This window comes from Sparus aurata, chromosome 5 (assembly GCF_900880675.1).
Source record: "Sparus aurata chromosome 5, fSpaAur1.1, whole genome shotgun sequence".
Classification (NCBI taxonomy): Eukaryota; Metazoa; Chordata; class Actinopteri; order Spariformes; family Sparidae; genus Sparus; species Sparus aurata.
In genome coordinates, this window is record NC_044191.1 from 1,898,380 (window position 1) to 1,914,868 (window position 16,489).

Sequence of the window (16,489 nt, forward strand, 5' to 3'; positions counted from 1 at the left end):
TGTTCAGTTAGTCTGTAACTTTGTGTTTTGCTGCTGCCTACCTGGAACAGGTCTCTCTTGTAAATGAGACCCTGGGTCTCAATGAGATTTTACCTGTATAAATAAAGGTTAATAAAAAATAAATAATAAATATATCTCTCAGATTCTTGTATGTTATTGTTAAAGTCATCTTTATTCAATCGATCCACTTGTAAGACTTTAAAAAATTCCCTCTACTTTGTACTCTTTGTACCATTTTTTTGTTACTGACACAGTAATACAGTTCTCTGTTAAAATGATCTTTCAACCGAAAGCCAATGTCCATCCAAGGACACACTGTGAGGGTATTGGTCAATCAGTTCTCCCACACATCTGTTTTTCAGTTTTCTCTCTGCTGCTTTCAAGTCAGTTCTTAATAGTGGCATGTCTGCTATCAGGATTAAACATTGTTTCTATACTCAAAAGCTGAAGTGTTCACTTATAATGGAAAAGCACTAAAGAATAAAGCTTTCCAGTGTGTGGTCTCTGTTGCTAATCCTCCTGACAGTTTATTGACCATTATAGCCTGAGGCTGGGAAGGCTTCCAGCAGCAGCCAATACAGCCAGAGCTTGCTCTGCTCTGGGCCATTGTGTGTTGACAAAGAAAGGCTGCATCTTTAACCTTTCACCTCTAAAACCTCTGCAACCTCCAGCGCAATCAGCTCCCCATCAAAATAACATACCACCTCTTGTCCCTGATGTCTCCTTCCTTGTGGATGGAGACATGCTTTGCAGCAGTACTGTATCAGTCTCTCAGCAGAGGCAGCTGTGAACTCTAGCTTGCAGACGGACTGGACCTTTGCATTTGAAAGTGTAAGCCAGAATTGCATACATGTATTTACTTCATGCAATGTTTATTCTCTGTTCTGAAGAATTTACTTCTTGACTCCGGTTCATCTGTGCCAATGGAGCCAGGCAGCAGTCATCACGACACAACAAATACAAAACTAGAAATATCATATGCTGGAGGAAGGGCTGCTACCCACAGTACTGTCACAAATATCCGTCAGATTAAGATATGTTTTGGGTCTAGAGTTTTAACAGTCATCAACTTTTTTCAAAATCAATTTGCTCGTTTAGTTAGGCTCATGTGTTTGTTAGTTTTCAAGCAAATATGCCAAACAGTTCCAGATTCTTAAATGCGATTGCTTCTTCTTAAGCTTGCTTTTTAAAATGTATGTTAATATCTTTGGGTATCTTTGACTGTTATTTAAAAAGAAGAGGCAATTTTAATGTGTGAACTTCATTTTTTACTACTTTCATTTGATAGAAAAATGATTGATGGAGAAAATGCTCTGCACTGAGCCCGCTGCTCACATTTCATAATTTAATCTTTATAGGACCATGTCCCTAAACTTTCCTGTTATTGTGTGGTTCAAATAAACTTAACTCTAGTTGAGGTTTGAGTCCGTGCTCAATAAGAAGACACACCTGACACTGTAAGGAATATAACTCAGCAGAATTCACATTCCTTACTAGTGCCATATGGCTGGACTTGTTGAGGTAAGAGGCCACAAATTCCCCAATCATCTGAAATCCTCAACCTGAAACCATTAGCACTGCCCAGGAATCCCTTCCCAGCAGTAGCACAGCCCCTATATCAGTCCATCACTGTCCCTGCTCCTCTGTCCCAGATGGCTGGGGTTCCGCATGGCCAGTGGAGGGCAACGCCAGCCTGTTATCTGAGTAGGTTGGCCTCTACCTGCCAGCTTGGCCAGCCCTGCTCTTATCTCAGCACTACAAACCACACAGTCACCATGTTATTGTGGTCTTGCTTTTATTGTGTTGCATGCATACTGTGTCTGTGCTTCTGCTTTGCATGCTGTGGTGTGATGTGTCTTGCGTCATGGGTTTTTGTGCTGCATGTTTTGGGGATGTCTTGAATGAAGTTTTCTGATTTATGTTATATATGCCATTTTGTCATGTTGTTAACTGCTCTGCATGTTTTGCAGATTGCCTTGGCCAGTAATTTTGTAATTTCAATCTTATTAAATAAACTTATATAAATATATCACACGTCACACTGCAGGCCTGGCTATAATACGGCCCAGGACAGGGGGGGAGGTGTCAGTGAGGCAGTTGTAAGGCTGAATTAAGATGCCAGAGTAACCTGGCTATTGACCATCCCACCACTGAAGCCTAAGTGAGGTCACAGTGTTTCTTTGAACCTCTGATGCCCCCACTAAGTCTCCCTGTTACTGTGAATAACCCCATTAAGAGGATATTCTGCCCCTCTCTGACTGAGCAGAAACGGCTAATAGAGAGACAAGAAATCACTCTTTCCATAAGAATAATCTGTTCTTTCATCAAAATCAGCAACTTTTCACACATAAATAAACAAATTTGTTCAAAAATGTGGCATTCTGTTGCTCTCTTGGACTCCACACTGGCTCTAAACGGATTTAAAATTCTTTGAATCACATACAAGGCCCTGCATGGCATAGCTGACCTATTGTTACAGACCTCCTGATGCCTTCCCTCTTTGCACTGATCCATTATTAGGTCCAATGCAGTCTAATTTGGTTTACAAAACACACTCACTGAATTATTGGATAGGTTTTAAAAAAAGGTCAGTTCAACCAAATTACAAAAACCTATTTTCTCCTACTAACCTGTAGTGCTATATAGATTTGTGCCTCCACCCCAATACAATGGATGTGAATGGAATCATGTTTGTGGTGTTTACCATGTTGTAAAAGCATTTTAAAAGTCTCATTTTTGAACAGCACAAATTAAGTTCTATCTACATCTACTGTCTTTTAAACTGGCATCCCTGTCAGCAAGATCAATATGAAGCTGTGGTTGTAGTTTCACCTATAGCAATTGACAGTGACATCTGATGGATATGTGACTTGCTACTAATTGGTCAGTCAGATTATCAGGATGTGATGCTACAGTACACAATACTGAGGTCAGTAAAAAAAATGTTTATTGTATTTTAGGACTTTACAGATTACCATTTACATTTTAAAACATCACAGTAATTTTTTCTAACTACATTTTTTTGTGTGAAAAGTATTGATTACTTGAATACTAGTACATAAATGTTGCTTTTACGATTTCTGAGGACTACAATCCAACAGGTACCAATTGATCCTACATCCAGTTCATGACAGCTTTTGGTGTCTGGATATGTGTAGCATTGTTAGTGACTGACTGATGCAGTGAGAACAGCACAGATGGGAAATTAAATGTAAGATTAAGCTTAAACAATACAGTCGTGGGTTGTGTGACGTCAGCTCGTCACTCAATCAGTCAATCAATCAATCACCCCTCCCAACTGTAAGATGGATGAGAGGAAGCAGCAGCAGCCACAAATAGATCATTGTTTTCACTCTGCAGCAGGACAGAATGAATCGTGTGCTTGCTGAGAGGTCAGAGCAGAGAGGGCTGCTTTACCCTGTGGGCACCAGTCGATCCCCCCCTTCCCCCCCAGCAGAGACTCCCAACCATGAAACTAAAGAGTTTCAGTTTGCCTCAGACACCCATGAAGGAGCAGATGGGGTTATAACCAAGTGGAGAGGGGAGACATTGTTACTGTTATGTGACCACCTGGCTTTATGAGGGCTGCTGCTGCTGAATCACTCTATCTAGATAACTGCTATCAAAGCCTTATTGTTTCTTTATGGTCAGTCAATGTTGCTTCCAATTGGTGTAAATGGCCAGCTGCATATGAGAGGGGTGCTACCTTACACCTGGTGTTGCAGGTAAACCCTAAATCAAACACTGTATAGCCCTCTTTAACATCACAGTCTTGGTCCTGATTAGCAGTCTCTGATGACAGCCTCTCACTGCTCCACTGTGAATATTACATATGACAGATTGTGAAGGAACTCATGTGTTGGCTTCAGATGCTGCTCCACAGTCATCCCTTTGACCTATACACCTGACCCTTGACCTCGGTGTGTAACACAGCGCAGCACAATGCCTACTCTGTCCTCCCCACTGCTTCAGGCTGACAAAGCACACAGACTCACAGCACTGCCCTGTAGCACTACTCAAGTTCACAGAGCACGCTCAGAGCTCATGGGCTCACATTGTGTGGATTTACAGTCTGATCACCTGGAGGTGACAAGGAAGAGTTTCCCACGAATGAGTAAGAAGGGTTTGAAACTTTGTCATGTAAGTCGCAAGTTGAAATAACATTTTCATTGCAGGAAGCCAAAAGAACCCTACATTAACTATAATACATATTTATGTTGTGATTTATAATATAATTTCAGATAGTTAAAAGCCGTTTCATGACTTGTTTTGTCAGTTTTTACAGTTAGTTTTAACAAACAGTTGTTAGTGGGGATATTTTTTCCCTTTGGGCAGAGCCAGGCAAGCTTGTTTCCTTTTGCTTCCAGACTTTATGGTTATATTTCCTAAAATGCTGAATTATTCATTTGCAGATTCCAAAAACACAAGTAAGTGAAACTTTAGGCAACACTTTAAGGGCAAAAAGGGAAGAACTACATATATCCTCAGAAATACTATGCCAAACAGTTGCCAACAATTTTCAATGGAAGTAAGAAGACACTTCCATACATGGATTTAGACTGAGAAAAATACAAGTAGTAGGCCTTTTTAGCACTTCCTCTTCTTTCAAAGCGAAAGTCATTCATAATTGATAGATATTTAATTGTTATTAACCCTTCTCTTGATTTATTGCAACAATGTTGGCTACAATAAGCCTGTAAGATCAAACACTGGGATGAGGCCTCTTTATATAGCCTCTCAGAATTTTTGATAGTGAACTCATCAGTTTATGTGATGTTAAACTAATGAAAGTATATCTTTTTCTGTGCTGATCCTAGCGGGCAGCCAGGCTGAGGGTCACGCTGTGGTCAGAGGGGCGGGGGCTCCGTCACCGCCGCTTGACACGCTCAAAGGAGCAACTTCCCTTTCATCATACCAGGGGTCAGAGTTTTACTACTTCACAGAGCCAGCAAGCGTATTGCACTGTGCAAACTCAGGCCTATAGCAGCCATCTGATAATAATCATCTTACAAAACAAAAAAAAAAAGAACAACTAAAAGGCCTGCGGACTCACTGTGTGTTTTACATTTGGATGCATCTCTTTTTGTTAATCTCTGCTGAGACTACTGGGGCCCTGTGATTATATCTGACATAGAAAGTACAGAGTAAAACTGCTGAAAAAGTGGTAAAAACGGATCTGCTCATTTAGAAGAACTGGAATTGTACCAAGTAACAACTATTTTTCCTCACTAACACCAAGACATGTTTCCTTACATTGCCAACCGATTGAAGAAAAGTTGAATCATGTTTTGAGTATCGCAATTTTTTTGTAATAGAATATTGTTACTGTAAAAAACAAAGAAATCCAGTGATAACATTTAGGGTCATCTTGCAAACCCCCTTACTATAGGTCAATTCAACATTTTATCATCCACTGTAATTTAAGGTATTTAATACTTCAAGGTATGTTAAGGTATATTCCTCTGCAGCAAACTGAAAACCTTTATTCTCATCCATGTGTATGCTTTGATCACCTTCCTTCCTGTAGAAAATTAAATTGTTATCGGTGCGTCGGTAGCTCACCTGCTGCATAATTCTTTATGATGCATGTGCAACCGAAGCTCTATGTTCAGGTCCAGACCAGGCGCTTCACTGCATGTAATCCCCTCCATTTCCCCACTTTCATGGGTCTCTCATCTGTCACTGTCTCAATAAAGGCTAAAACCCACAATAAACGTATTTGACAATAAAAAAGACAGTTAAAATAGTAAATGTTCCCAGGTGACTATTTGGGCCACGGTTCCATGGGGTTTCTGTCAGTATTTACTACCATAATAAATGGCATGTTACCTTTAATGTCATGCACTGCACCATGTACAACTTAAACAGTACAGTAGTTTTTTCAAAAGTGAAAATGTCACTAATAGCAATATGAATAGCTAGAAATGTTTTTTTTGCTCATTTGTTTGTCTTCTGATCTGCACCCTGTCCACAGTTATATCCTCCTTCTGTATGCTGCTCCTTCTCATCTCTTCTCTTAGGTCAATCAACAGCATCCTAAAACTCTTTCAATTCAGTCTGAAAGCTGCCAGTTAGTCATTTGCAAGAAACTGAATCGAGAAAATATTGTAATTAAAGTCATTCATCAAACAAATGAAGGTTCGCTCATGTGAGGATCACCCACTTTATTTTATATGATTGTAAACTAAATATAGATAAAACAAGACATTTAAAGACATCACATTGAGCTATGGACCAATGTGATGGACAGACTGAACAATTGATAGACAAACAGGAAAAATATCAATAGATTTTTTTTCGATAACAGAATCACCAGAGCAGCCCTTGTATACACACACTCCTCCCCTTTAGTCCTGTCACGCTGAGCTTCACAGTACTTTAAAACATAAACTTGAGTGAGATCAATGTTTGCTCATAACTGTGTGTGTTTGTGTGTGTATTAAGGTAATGAGGACAGTAACTATTTAGCAGACTGCTGTTAAAAGAGTTGATGTGTACAGCTCTGTGTGTCTTTGCTGTTGACTGTGAAATGACTTGGCTGCTTGGTGATTGTCTCCGTCTGTAAATCGCTGAGGATGACCACACTTCAACAGCCAATCACTTTCAGTTTTCTTAGCATGGAAGAACCTTCGCATCCATACACCAGACAGATCACTCGTGACTTGTGTGCCACTTTCTTCTCTAATTCAAATGTCCACATAAGTGACACCCAATCGTTATGACTGCTAACCAAAAACTCTTCTCAGATGGAAATAGCGTTTTTGAACTGAAACTCCTCAGCTGCTCTTTTATAACCCCCACGACAACTGCACCCACCAGCACTGCCGCTTCACAGGAAAGCCGTCCCTACTCTACATACCAAGTTCAGTGTTTTACAGCTGCCTGTAAACTCATGCTCCACCCAAATTCAAACTCAAATTGAAGACATTTATGACCTCTGACTATGCTACGTGTTGAATATCACAGAGGGTTGACAATAGCGTGGCTCACAGATCACCAGTGTCACTGTACCAACTGTCGCCCATACTGTAATCGATTCTCCTGCAAAATATGGCTTATGGCAGTGTGACACTTCCTCCCCCGCAGCTCATTGGCAGCTGTACAGGCCTCAGGTTTTGCTAGGATCAAGCGAGAAAAGATCTCAGAGAGCAGCCCTGTGTGCCATCCCGGCCTGTAGCTCATGGATCAAGTGGAGGCTGTAAATACTTTCCAGGGTTACGTGGAGGTCAGCAGAGAGCCAGGCCATTAATGCTTCAAGAGCAACATCCCACTGACCCTGGTCACCGTTTCCATAGCGCTCACTGCCACCTCCCCCAATGAGACCGTCACAGTCCGCACAACAACAAAATCACAGGCACCGCCTCGGGGGAAGAGCTAAGTGTGAGGATGAGGATGATCGAAACATTTGTTAACTCTCAAAACAGCACATTTAGATGACAGAGGTTGAGTTTCTCAAAGCAAATAGAAAAAAATCTATTATTATCAATTGACTTGATACATTTTAAGGAGAATGATTACAGCTTGGGGAGTAAACATTGAATGATAAGTCACCAAATGTATTCATTTTATCCACAGTATTTTTTCACATGAATTTCTAAATTGCATTCCTTTTTGATAGATCTCTCAGTCAATTCATTTACAAACACAATTTGCACAATTTTTAGAAGCTGATTAATCATTGGAGTCAGTTAGTATTTTATAGTCTTCAATCAAAAATCATTATAAGCTAAAACAATTTGGTTCCGGAAAACTGTGATGGACACAAGATTTTATAGATTACATGATTCATCCATTCATGATCTAATCCACTAACCAAGAATATTGACAACTCATGAATGATGATGATGAGAATGGTTTACACAGAATCCAATCATGAGGCTTTTGATCAAATTGCATCTATTCAATCACATACAGTGTATACATTTTTTTAAATTTCACATCAGTGTATTTGTTAATCACTTTATAATGTATCACAAGTTTTATCAGTTCACAATGCAAACAACAGTCATTTCTTTAGATACTATTTGCAATGGTGGCCATATGCAGTTGGTTATAAACTGACTGCATCTACTGTGCACCCACATAGTGTCAAAACCCATCAGTGGTTTCTACTGGAGGGTAGTAAGAGAAAGAATAACTGACCAATTTCTGTCTTTTCCACTTTGATTTTCATTTTAAGCCAGTGTCATTTTGAAGCTAATTTAAAAGCTTCTCAAACTTGGGCACAATTGTCTGCATTCATGCTGGAGGAAACAGCGGTTTTACTGTCAGATATTTACTGATATTTTTCAGTCATCTTTTATCTTATCTATTCAATGATTTCTGGGTGGGACAATGCAAAAAAGGTATTGTTAACAACTTAGAAAGAATTAACGATAAAGACATATACTTCAGATTAAGAATGTGTTTCTCAGAACAAATGCATGCAGGGCACTGAAGCGCAGTATTATTTTGGTACCAACCAAAATGCATCAGCATGAAAACTGTCAGATATCAGACCAGATGTTCTGATGTGAAAACCCTCCAGTGGCTTCTTTTACTAAATAAAAGTAGGCAATATTTTATTCAATAAAAGTGAAGGTACAATACTACTACAATTCGATTTTAAGCCAAATACCAGATCAGACAGGTAGTATCGAATTTTAGTGTAGTGACACCACAATCCATCAAGACTGTGACACAGCAACCATTCAACTTTTCTTCTTATAATGTTTAATATCAAAATAATGAATGAAATAACACTGATGAAAATTCTCTTTTGGACATCAGCCGAAATTGTATAGAGGGACTGTGTGCACAGCTCTCAATGCTAGTACATTACAACAAAACATAGGACTCCCCATCCTATAGAGCTGAGCTAATCTAACCCAGGGCTCCTGCTAGCTAGCCTTATGCAGCTAGCTCCGCCACCTTCTCCTGACAAATCTCAGTTCAGTCAGTCACATAAGATCAAACCGGTTTAAGCTTTTACCTCAGACCAGGCCTGCTAATGAATATCTAAACTCAAGTGAACATGATGAACTTTACTGATTTTTGGGGGGCTACTTTTGTGTTGTTTTGGTCATAGACAGCCCTCTTACATTCCTGGATTACTTGATTATGCAAGGAAGTGTAATACGCATCGATTATACATGATGTTCGTTCTGTTCATTGTGACCACACACTTGTAGGTTGCCTGGAAACAGCAGCATAAGGATGAAGGACATTCAGCCTCTAGACTTCTCAGAAAGAAGAGGACAGAAGACCATAGTGACCAACATAGGCCTCACTTCTCACACAGTCCTCATCATTCAATGATCCCATTATCTATTACTCACTACATTAATTTGTCCATGAAGAACATGAAGAGAAAGACTAAAGATAAGAGATTAAAGATAATTGCATCTTCTCACAGGCATTACTTCTTTTTCTTTTTTTTTGGAGCAAAAACAAACTATAATTCACTCATTTGGATAATTTGAATACATAAATTGTCCGAATACAATTAACCTGAGAAGGACTACAACAACCAATAACATCCAACCAAAAGTCCAACCAACCAATCAGCACAGAGTTCAGTCCAGGTGGTATTTTGGTTTTAATTAGAGTGCCATGGGAAACTTGATCAAACATGGTCACCTTTTTTTGCACGACATGCAGAAAGAAACTTGTTGCTGTGAAAGGGTTAGAGACTTCAAATCTTATGAGTCAGCTTTGTGACAAACAGCCACTGCTTTAGAGTGAATGCATTGAGAGGTAACTTATTGCTCATGCATTGTGTAGGGACTTCAGAATGAGAGAAAATGTCATGGTCAGACTAAGTAATAATCTCACAGTAATGTAAAATTAAGTGCTACCTACTCTTAAAAACCCAACACATTGTTCTGCTTAGTGCATCTGCAGACTCTGGACATAGTTTTGTCACCAACTAGTGTATTTTGTTCATTTAACATCTGGAAAGCGCATAATTGGTTGTACAAGTGTTAGAACAGATCAAACACAAGACTCGTTGCAGTTACTATCACTGTCCTCTTAAGACTCATCATGAACATCATGACAGAGTGACACTGTCACAAGGATAAAGACCAGATAAAACCCTAAAGGTTTCAGTTAAGAGACCATCAGTAGTTGTGATATTTTCACCCGTCACTCCCACTGTGGTTGATCATTATGAGAAGTGGAAATTAAAGGTATTTAAAATAAACAGACTTAATAATTCATATATGGAAACAAGATTTAAGTTAAAGTCATGTATGCATTTTAAATGTGTTTTCTGATATACATTTCTTGATTTGAGAAGAGGAAATAAAACAAATGCTTTGGATTTAAAAGGTATATTACCTGAAACAATAATCTCTTAAAGGATTAGTATTTCATTATTCTTTTCTGTGAATTTGGAAGTAATATGGTACACTTCTGTTTTCAGCTTTATTCTCCAACTAATTAACTCATTTTAACTTAAAAACTGAAAGTTAAATCATTAAATCAAGTCCATCCTCTCTTTCGTCAAAAGAAATGTCAAATTATATCTGATATCATCTGATCTTGTTTGACCAATCCAACTCTTTTCTGTCTTTTTCTAATTTTTGCGGTAAAATAATCTATTTAATCTTTACCAGAGTCAAATGAAAAGTCTTTACTTTTTCTTTCCTGGTCTGTCCTTTTTACAGCATATACAGGGCCTCACTGAGAACACACTTAAGGATGCCTTCATTTATCAAAATGTTGTCTTTAAACGGTAAAACCATCTGCTGCGGAGCATGCTGTGAGATAAATCACTCTGTTTGAAATGCTAATCAGCCTGGGTGAAGAGTTTCCTCAAATCTGGTGAAATTATCTTGGAATGGGTGGAGTCCAGGGATTTGCTTCAGTGTATTTGAAATTGGTGAAAATTTGAGGTAATTTCCTTCAATTTAATTTGTTTCAAAAAAGTCAATGCAACAGGAGGCCATCAATGTGATGTTCTGTTTTCAAGGCAGTGTTGCTTGATGGAAGAATCTGATTTACCTGCATTAAAGAAAAAAAGAATAGAATATGCTAGCAAATCGCTGAATGATATGCAGCAGTGACTAACTAGCGCCACTTTCTGCAACATGCTATGCATATAAGAAAAGAATAATCTCATTTTGCCTCTTATTTGCTGTAGAGCTGCAACAATGTGTCAAGTAATAGATATCAATGGTCACTATATCAATAAACAAATCCATCTGATTCACTATCATACCAGCTGACATGACGATTTTCTTTCAAATCAATACAGCTGTGGTGTTAGTACAGACAAGTACGTGTGTGTGTGTGTGTGTGTGTGTGTGTGTGTGTGTGTGTGTGTGTGTGTGTGTGTGTGTGTGTGTGAGATGAGACAGAGAGTGAGGTGAGGTGTGCTTTTCACTGTGCTGCTGTTGACACAGATCTACTGATAGTGGAGGGAGTCAAGTTAAGAAGAATAAAGACAACATGATGGATCACATCTGCCTGTTTGGCCCCTACCCCAACCCCCTGTTCCTCCACCTAGAACCACCACCAGCAACAGGCCCTCCTCCTCTACTGTACTCCTCCTGGCTCATCATTCAACCGTCACGGCGGGGGGTTTCGCATCCTGTCCCTTCCCCACCCACTGCCAGCCGTCCCCTTCACCCTGCCCCGAGGGACAGGACAGACCCCCCGAGCCAGAGCAAGGGCTGACAAAGCACTTTCTTTCAGTCTATCTGCCCCACTGTGCCAGCCTGCGAACCCCCGAGGCCCAAACATTAGCTCCACACAAATACTTAACCCCTCCACCCAACCTGTCTTCCTCCTTCTCTCTGCTCCTTCTTGTTCCACTCACTACAATTACATTATAACAAGCATAGTTCAGTGAGCAGAGAGTGGGAGGAGGCAAGTGAAATTCCTGGTCAATTCGATCAATTGAAATTGAGTTTGTTCTTCAAATGTGGTTATGTGAAGTAGAAGTAGAAGGAGCAGGAGCAGGAGCTGGAGCAGGAGCTGGAGCAGGAGCTGGAGCTGGAGCTGGAGCTGGAGCAGGAAGGAGGGCTGGGTTGCTTTGTTTTCTGTATAACAATATGAGGTGATAGAAAGGCTTCAACAGTCAACACCAGTCTGTAGGGCCAACCAGCTACTTTCTACCATCTGTAACATCCGCCTTTCTTCTTATGTCAGTATTCTTTACTTTTTTTGCTGAACATTGATTTTCCTGAGTCCTGATTTGGTCTACGAATGTAGGAAAAATATATGTTTTAATAAGATTATTTGATTTCTTGTTTTTTCCAACCAAAAGGCCAAAACAGAAAATATCACATACAACACTGTATACAAGACAATGACTAACTTTTCAAAACAACATTTTTGTTATATTCTGACATGGTAGATGCCAAGACATTAAAAACTAGAGATAAATTCTCAGTAATTTAAGGTTCGTAGTCCTGCAACTGACAACAAGCTTCCATATTTATATCATATTTTTTTTAAAGGAGAAAAACAAAGAAAAGGGGGGAATATGTTCTGAAGGCCATATGGCATGCTCATCAACAGTCCAAACCCCAGAAATTAAAAAAAAAAAAAAAAAAGGAACCAGAGAATGATTAAGGTCCTAAGCTTGATGAGAAACTTTAAATACGGCCCACACAATCCATTAAAATATTGTCAAAAATCACAATATGGCCAAGTGAAGAAACTGCAATGAAAGAGCATTTGAATGAAATGCTGTTGTGCTGCAGAGATGTCTGGCTCAATCATCTTGTTCGTCAGATGACGGAAAACATGCTGGTTTGGTGCAGACCCAACAAACATCGACACATTGTGGTTTTTAATTGTTTTTTGTTTTTTCATCAAAATAAAAATCTTAATAATTCCATGCCTGAAATCCTTTTCATATAGTCAGAAATTATTTATTTGCTTTTGTTTTCCTTTTCTAATTCTGAGGATTACAGAACCAAAAGAAACATCCGGACTTCTGATAATTATTCTCGTTAAGTCTGAAGTTATTCTGCAATCAAGTGACACACTCACACGTACCTATCAGAAAACACAGTCTATGGTAAGGTCCACATTACGCAGCATGACTGAGCTCTGACCAGGCACAGTTAAAGGAATTTTAATCTTGGAAATGTCAATAAATCTTCAGTCACCCGCACCGGGGCACGATATGGGACTGGCGCCTGGGACAGACGTTGCAGCAAGGCATTGTGGGCCTTACTTTGGGCCTGGCAGTGATCAATATGAGACATGGGACGAAATAGCAAATTGTAAATCAACTGAATGAGAAGTGAGCTGTGGGGGAATCTTTTCCCCTCTGTGACCTCATGTCAGTAAGCAGCAGAGTGGTGTGTCGTCAGTCCAGGTGAAATTCAACCAACTATGAACCCATCTCGAGTCTTTATCACCTTTACCTTGCCCTTGCCGTCATTTCCACCTTTTCCAGCTTGTGCATCGCTGGATTTAAGGGACTAAAAATCCAATGGCTTCTCCAAGTTCAAAAGTTCACCTTTTACGATCTCCCAGAGCCTGACTGACCACCTCCAAATAAAAACATTCCGACCTCTGTTCCCAGCAAGCCCCACTCCAGCGATCACACACACTCTCACACACACACACACACACACTAAGAAGCAAGCCAACACACAGAAATAATGTACACAATTAAACATTTTCACAGATGCAAAACAACGAAACAAACCCAACTACATTCCCGTCCAACTTGTGCACTCTTGTATCGTTGCAGCCCATTTCATTTCATTTGTTTAGCTGTATTTCGTGGTCGTAATTTTTATTCACAGATAAGAATGCCGACACAACCTCTGTGTTGTGTGTGTTCCTGTCTGTGCTCAGATCCACTGCACGCATTAGCAAGTGTTCTACTGAAGCGGCTCTGGTGCGCATGCAGGAGACGGACGCGCAGACGGGAGCTCGTCAGGATTAGTGCAGCCATGCTCTCATGTTTGGAGGTGAGGGAAGGTGTAACCCCGTCACACAGCAGCACTGTCTTCTACAGCGCGCGCGTGTGTGTGTGTGTGTGTGTGTGTGTGCAGGAGCACGCTCCGGGTCGTGGTTACTCACCGCTGACAGACTTGGCGTTGTTTCTCTCCGGGTAGTCGAACCCATTCGTCCTCTTCTCTATCTCCATCCTCCTGCATGGGCTGATCCCTGGTCAGCCCCGGCGTCGCCTCTCACCGCCACGAAAAAGCTGCACACTGTTGCTGATGGTGGTGAGCGGACAGTGCTGCTGCTGGTGCTGCTGCTGCTGGTGCTTCTGGTGCTGGTGCTGCTGGTGGTGCTGCTGGTGCTGGTGCTGCTGCTGCTGGTGCTGCTGGTGGTGCTGGTGCAGTCTGAAGTGAGTCGAGCTGCTTCGTCCCTGTCCTCAGCCCGGCTGGCTCACTTCTCGGACCGCCGTCTCATGATTCAGCCTTCTGCTTCCAGTCAGCGGGGAATAACTGGATCCACACCCCCAGGGGTGGTGCGTTCAGGAACTACTAATAGAGTGGGGAAGAGCGGCGTCTTACATCCAATTAGAACTCAGGTGTTGAAGTAAATGTAAAACATTTTGAGAGAAGGCATGATACAATCTTATAGTTAGTAATGTAAAGAAAAAAAAATTCGTTGCCAACGTGAAAAGTGGACCAAAGTCAAAGTTAATCTCAACCCCGACAAAACTGTGTCAAATCCCCACAATTTCCTTACTAATTGATTTAAAAGACATACTAATGGCACCGTTAAAAAAGAGGAGCATGCCTTCTGTAGGGTGATGTTTGTAGATGTGTAATGTTACATGTTAGTAAACTTTGTCCTAAATGTCAGCAATCACAGGAGAACTCATCATCTCAGCATACTTAGTAAATGAGCGACACACAGAACAATTTAAATGGACAAGCTGGTACTGAGCGAATGTTCTGTTCATTTCTCCTCAACGTGATATGATGTGGTCTAATGTTGTAAAGCTATCTTATTCCGCATGAACCTGAAGGCAGCACAAACACACAACAGAGATTACGCAACGGGTGGACTTCGTGCCTCGGGCATTCTGGGATATAGAGTCCCTCTGCAAATCCGAAAGGCAGAAGATTGCCACCCACCGACGAAACAAGCCGAAAGCTAGCACGAGAATGCTAATATTATCATAAGCTTCTGGAAGCTACTTAAGCTAGCCTACTGTTTGGCTAGTATAATGACGCATCTTCAACATAAGCAGCAAGTTTTATTCAGGAGATGTTTCAGTACGAAATTGTTCGAAATAAAGTGTGTAGTGCCCTCTGGTGGTAATGTGTGAAAGAAGACACTCTGAAGTTTAATTAGCCTCCAGCTAAACCAACCGTGTTCTCCCACGGAAATGTTTTAGCATGTCTTCATAGTAATTTAGCGTTTTCACATTTAGAAGAGCCTTGTCGATTAATTGGGCTGAAGTAGTGTAGACTCATCTGATGCTGCTGTTGCAGATAGACTGCACTGTTCTGTGATGTTGTGATGCTATGTTGTTAAAATGTTAACATTAAAAACATTGCCTAAATTACAGATTTCCTACATCCAAAACCACATCCTTCTTAACTGGAATAGTCATACAGTATGCAGTGATTCTATTTGTATGTATTCCATAGAAATCTAATTTACAAAGATTTATAGACCATCCAATGGTGAGTGTAATATAATAAACTTTTATTTACATAGCTTTATGTGCTTTGACAATCAAGCAAAAGCAGGAAATTCAGGAAGACAATATTACAGAGTAAACGCTCAGCAGTCGAGCCCGACACGAGGAAATTAGTGTAAGGTGAAACAAGAAGGCAGAACATAACATTTAAAAACACAAAAAGTCAATATGAGTCAGAAAGTGATCAAATTGGCAACATCACATAGGGAGGGAAGGGAGACAATGCAAAAATAGAAGTAACTTAAAGAATAAAAACAAAGGATGATTAGAAGAGGACATCACATCAGAGGAAAAAGATTATGAGCAGTAAAGGGAATAAGGGAAAATACACTGATTAAAGATCACAAATACAGGCACTAAAGGACCACAAGAAAAAGGAAAAAGAGGTCACAAGAGAGGAATTAAAACAGATTAATAGTCTAAGAGCAGTAAAAGTAACGAAAGATGGAAATTCAGTTAAAAACGGATGTGTAACTTCCCACTGATAAATTAGCATTTCTTTTGAACATATAATTACATAGCCTGTAATAAAACTGTTGATATGTTGGGGTGAAAGACAGGATTGAAGCGTTACTGTTTCAGAGACTTAGGTTTAAGGTAAGCGTGTTTCTCTTGACGTCCTGCAGATGTCTCTGCAGCCTGCAGCGTAAGGCTGGAGGGCCACTCAGCTTCAGCTGGCAGCTGCCAAACCCTGTGCTGATTTCAATGTGTTTGGTAACATAAAGTACTAAAGCACAATATCAGTTATCAGAGGGAGAGGAGTACTGTCAGGTTGGTTGTGCTTTATTACCTGACCTAGTGACCCAGTCTAATTACGAAAGTCTAGTTTTGATAATAACAATAAGAGAAACAAGGATAAGAATAGTAAGTTTG

The 16,489-nt window shown here is 40.2% G+C and overlaps 1 protein-coding gene across 1 annotated transcript in view; it reads right to left on the reverse strand.

The window, feature by feature from the left end:
• Positions 1-14,407, reverse strand: part of nr6a1a (nuclear receptor subfamily 6, group A, member 1a) — a 91,137-nt gene extending 76,730 nt beyond the window's left edge. The window contains exon 1 of the mRNA XM_030417935.1: positions 14,032-14,407. Within this exon, the coding sequence (XP_030273795.1) occupies positions 14,032-14,098 (67 nt within the window). The 5' untranslated portion in view covers positions 14,099-14,407. The remainder of the gene's footprint in view (positions 1-14,031) is intronic.
• Between the last annotated feature and the right edge of the window lie 2,082 nt (positions 14,408-16,489).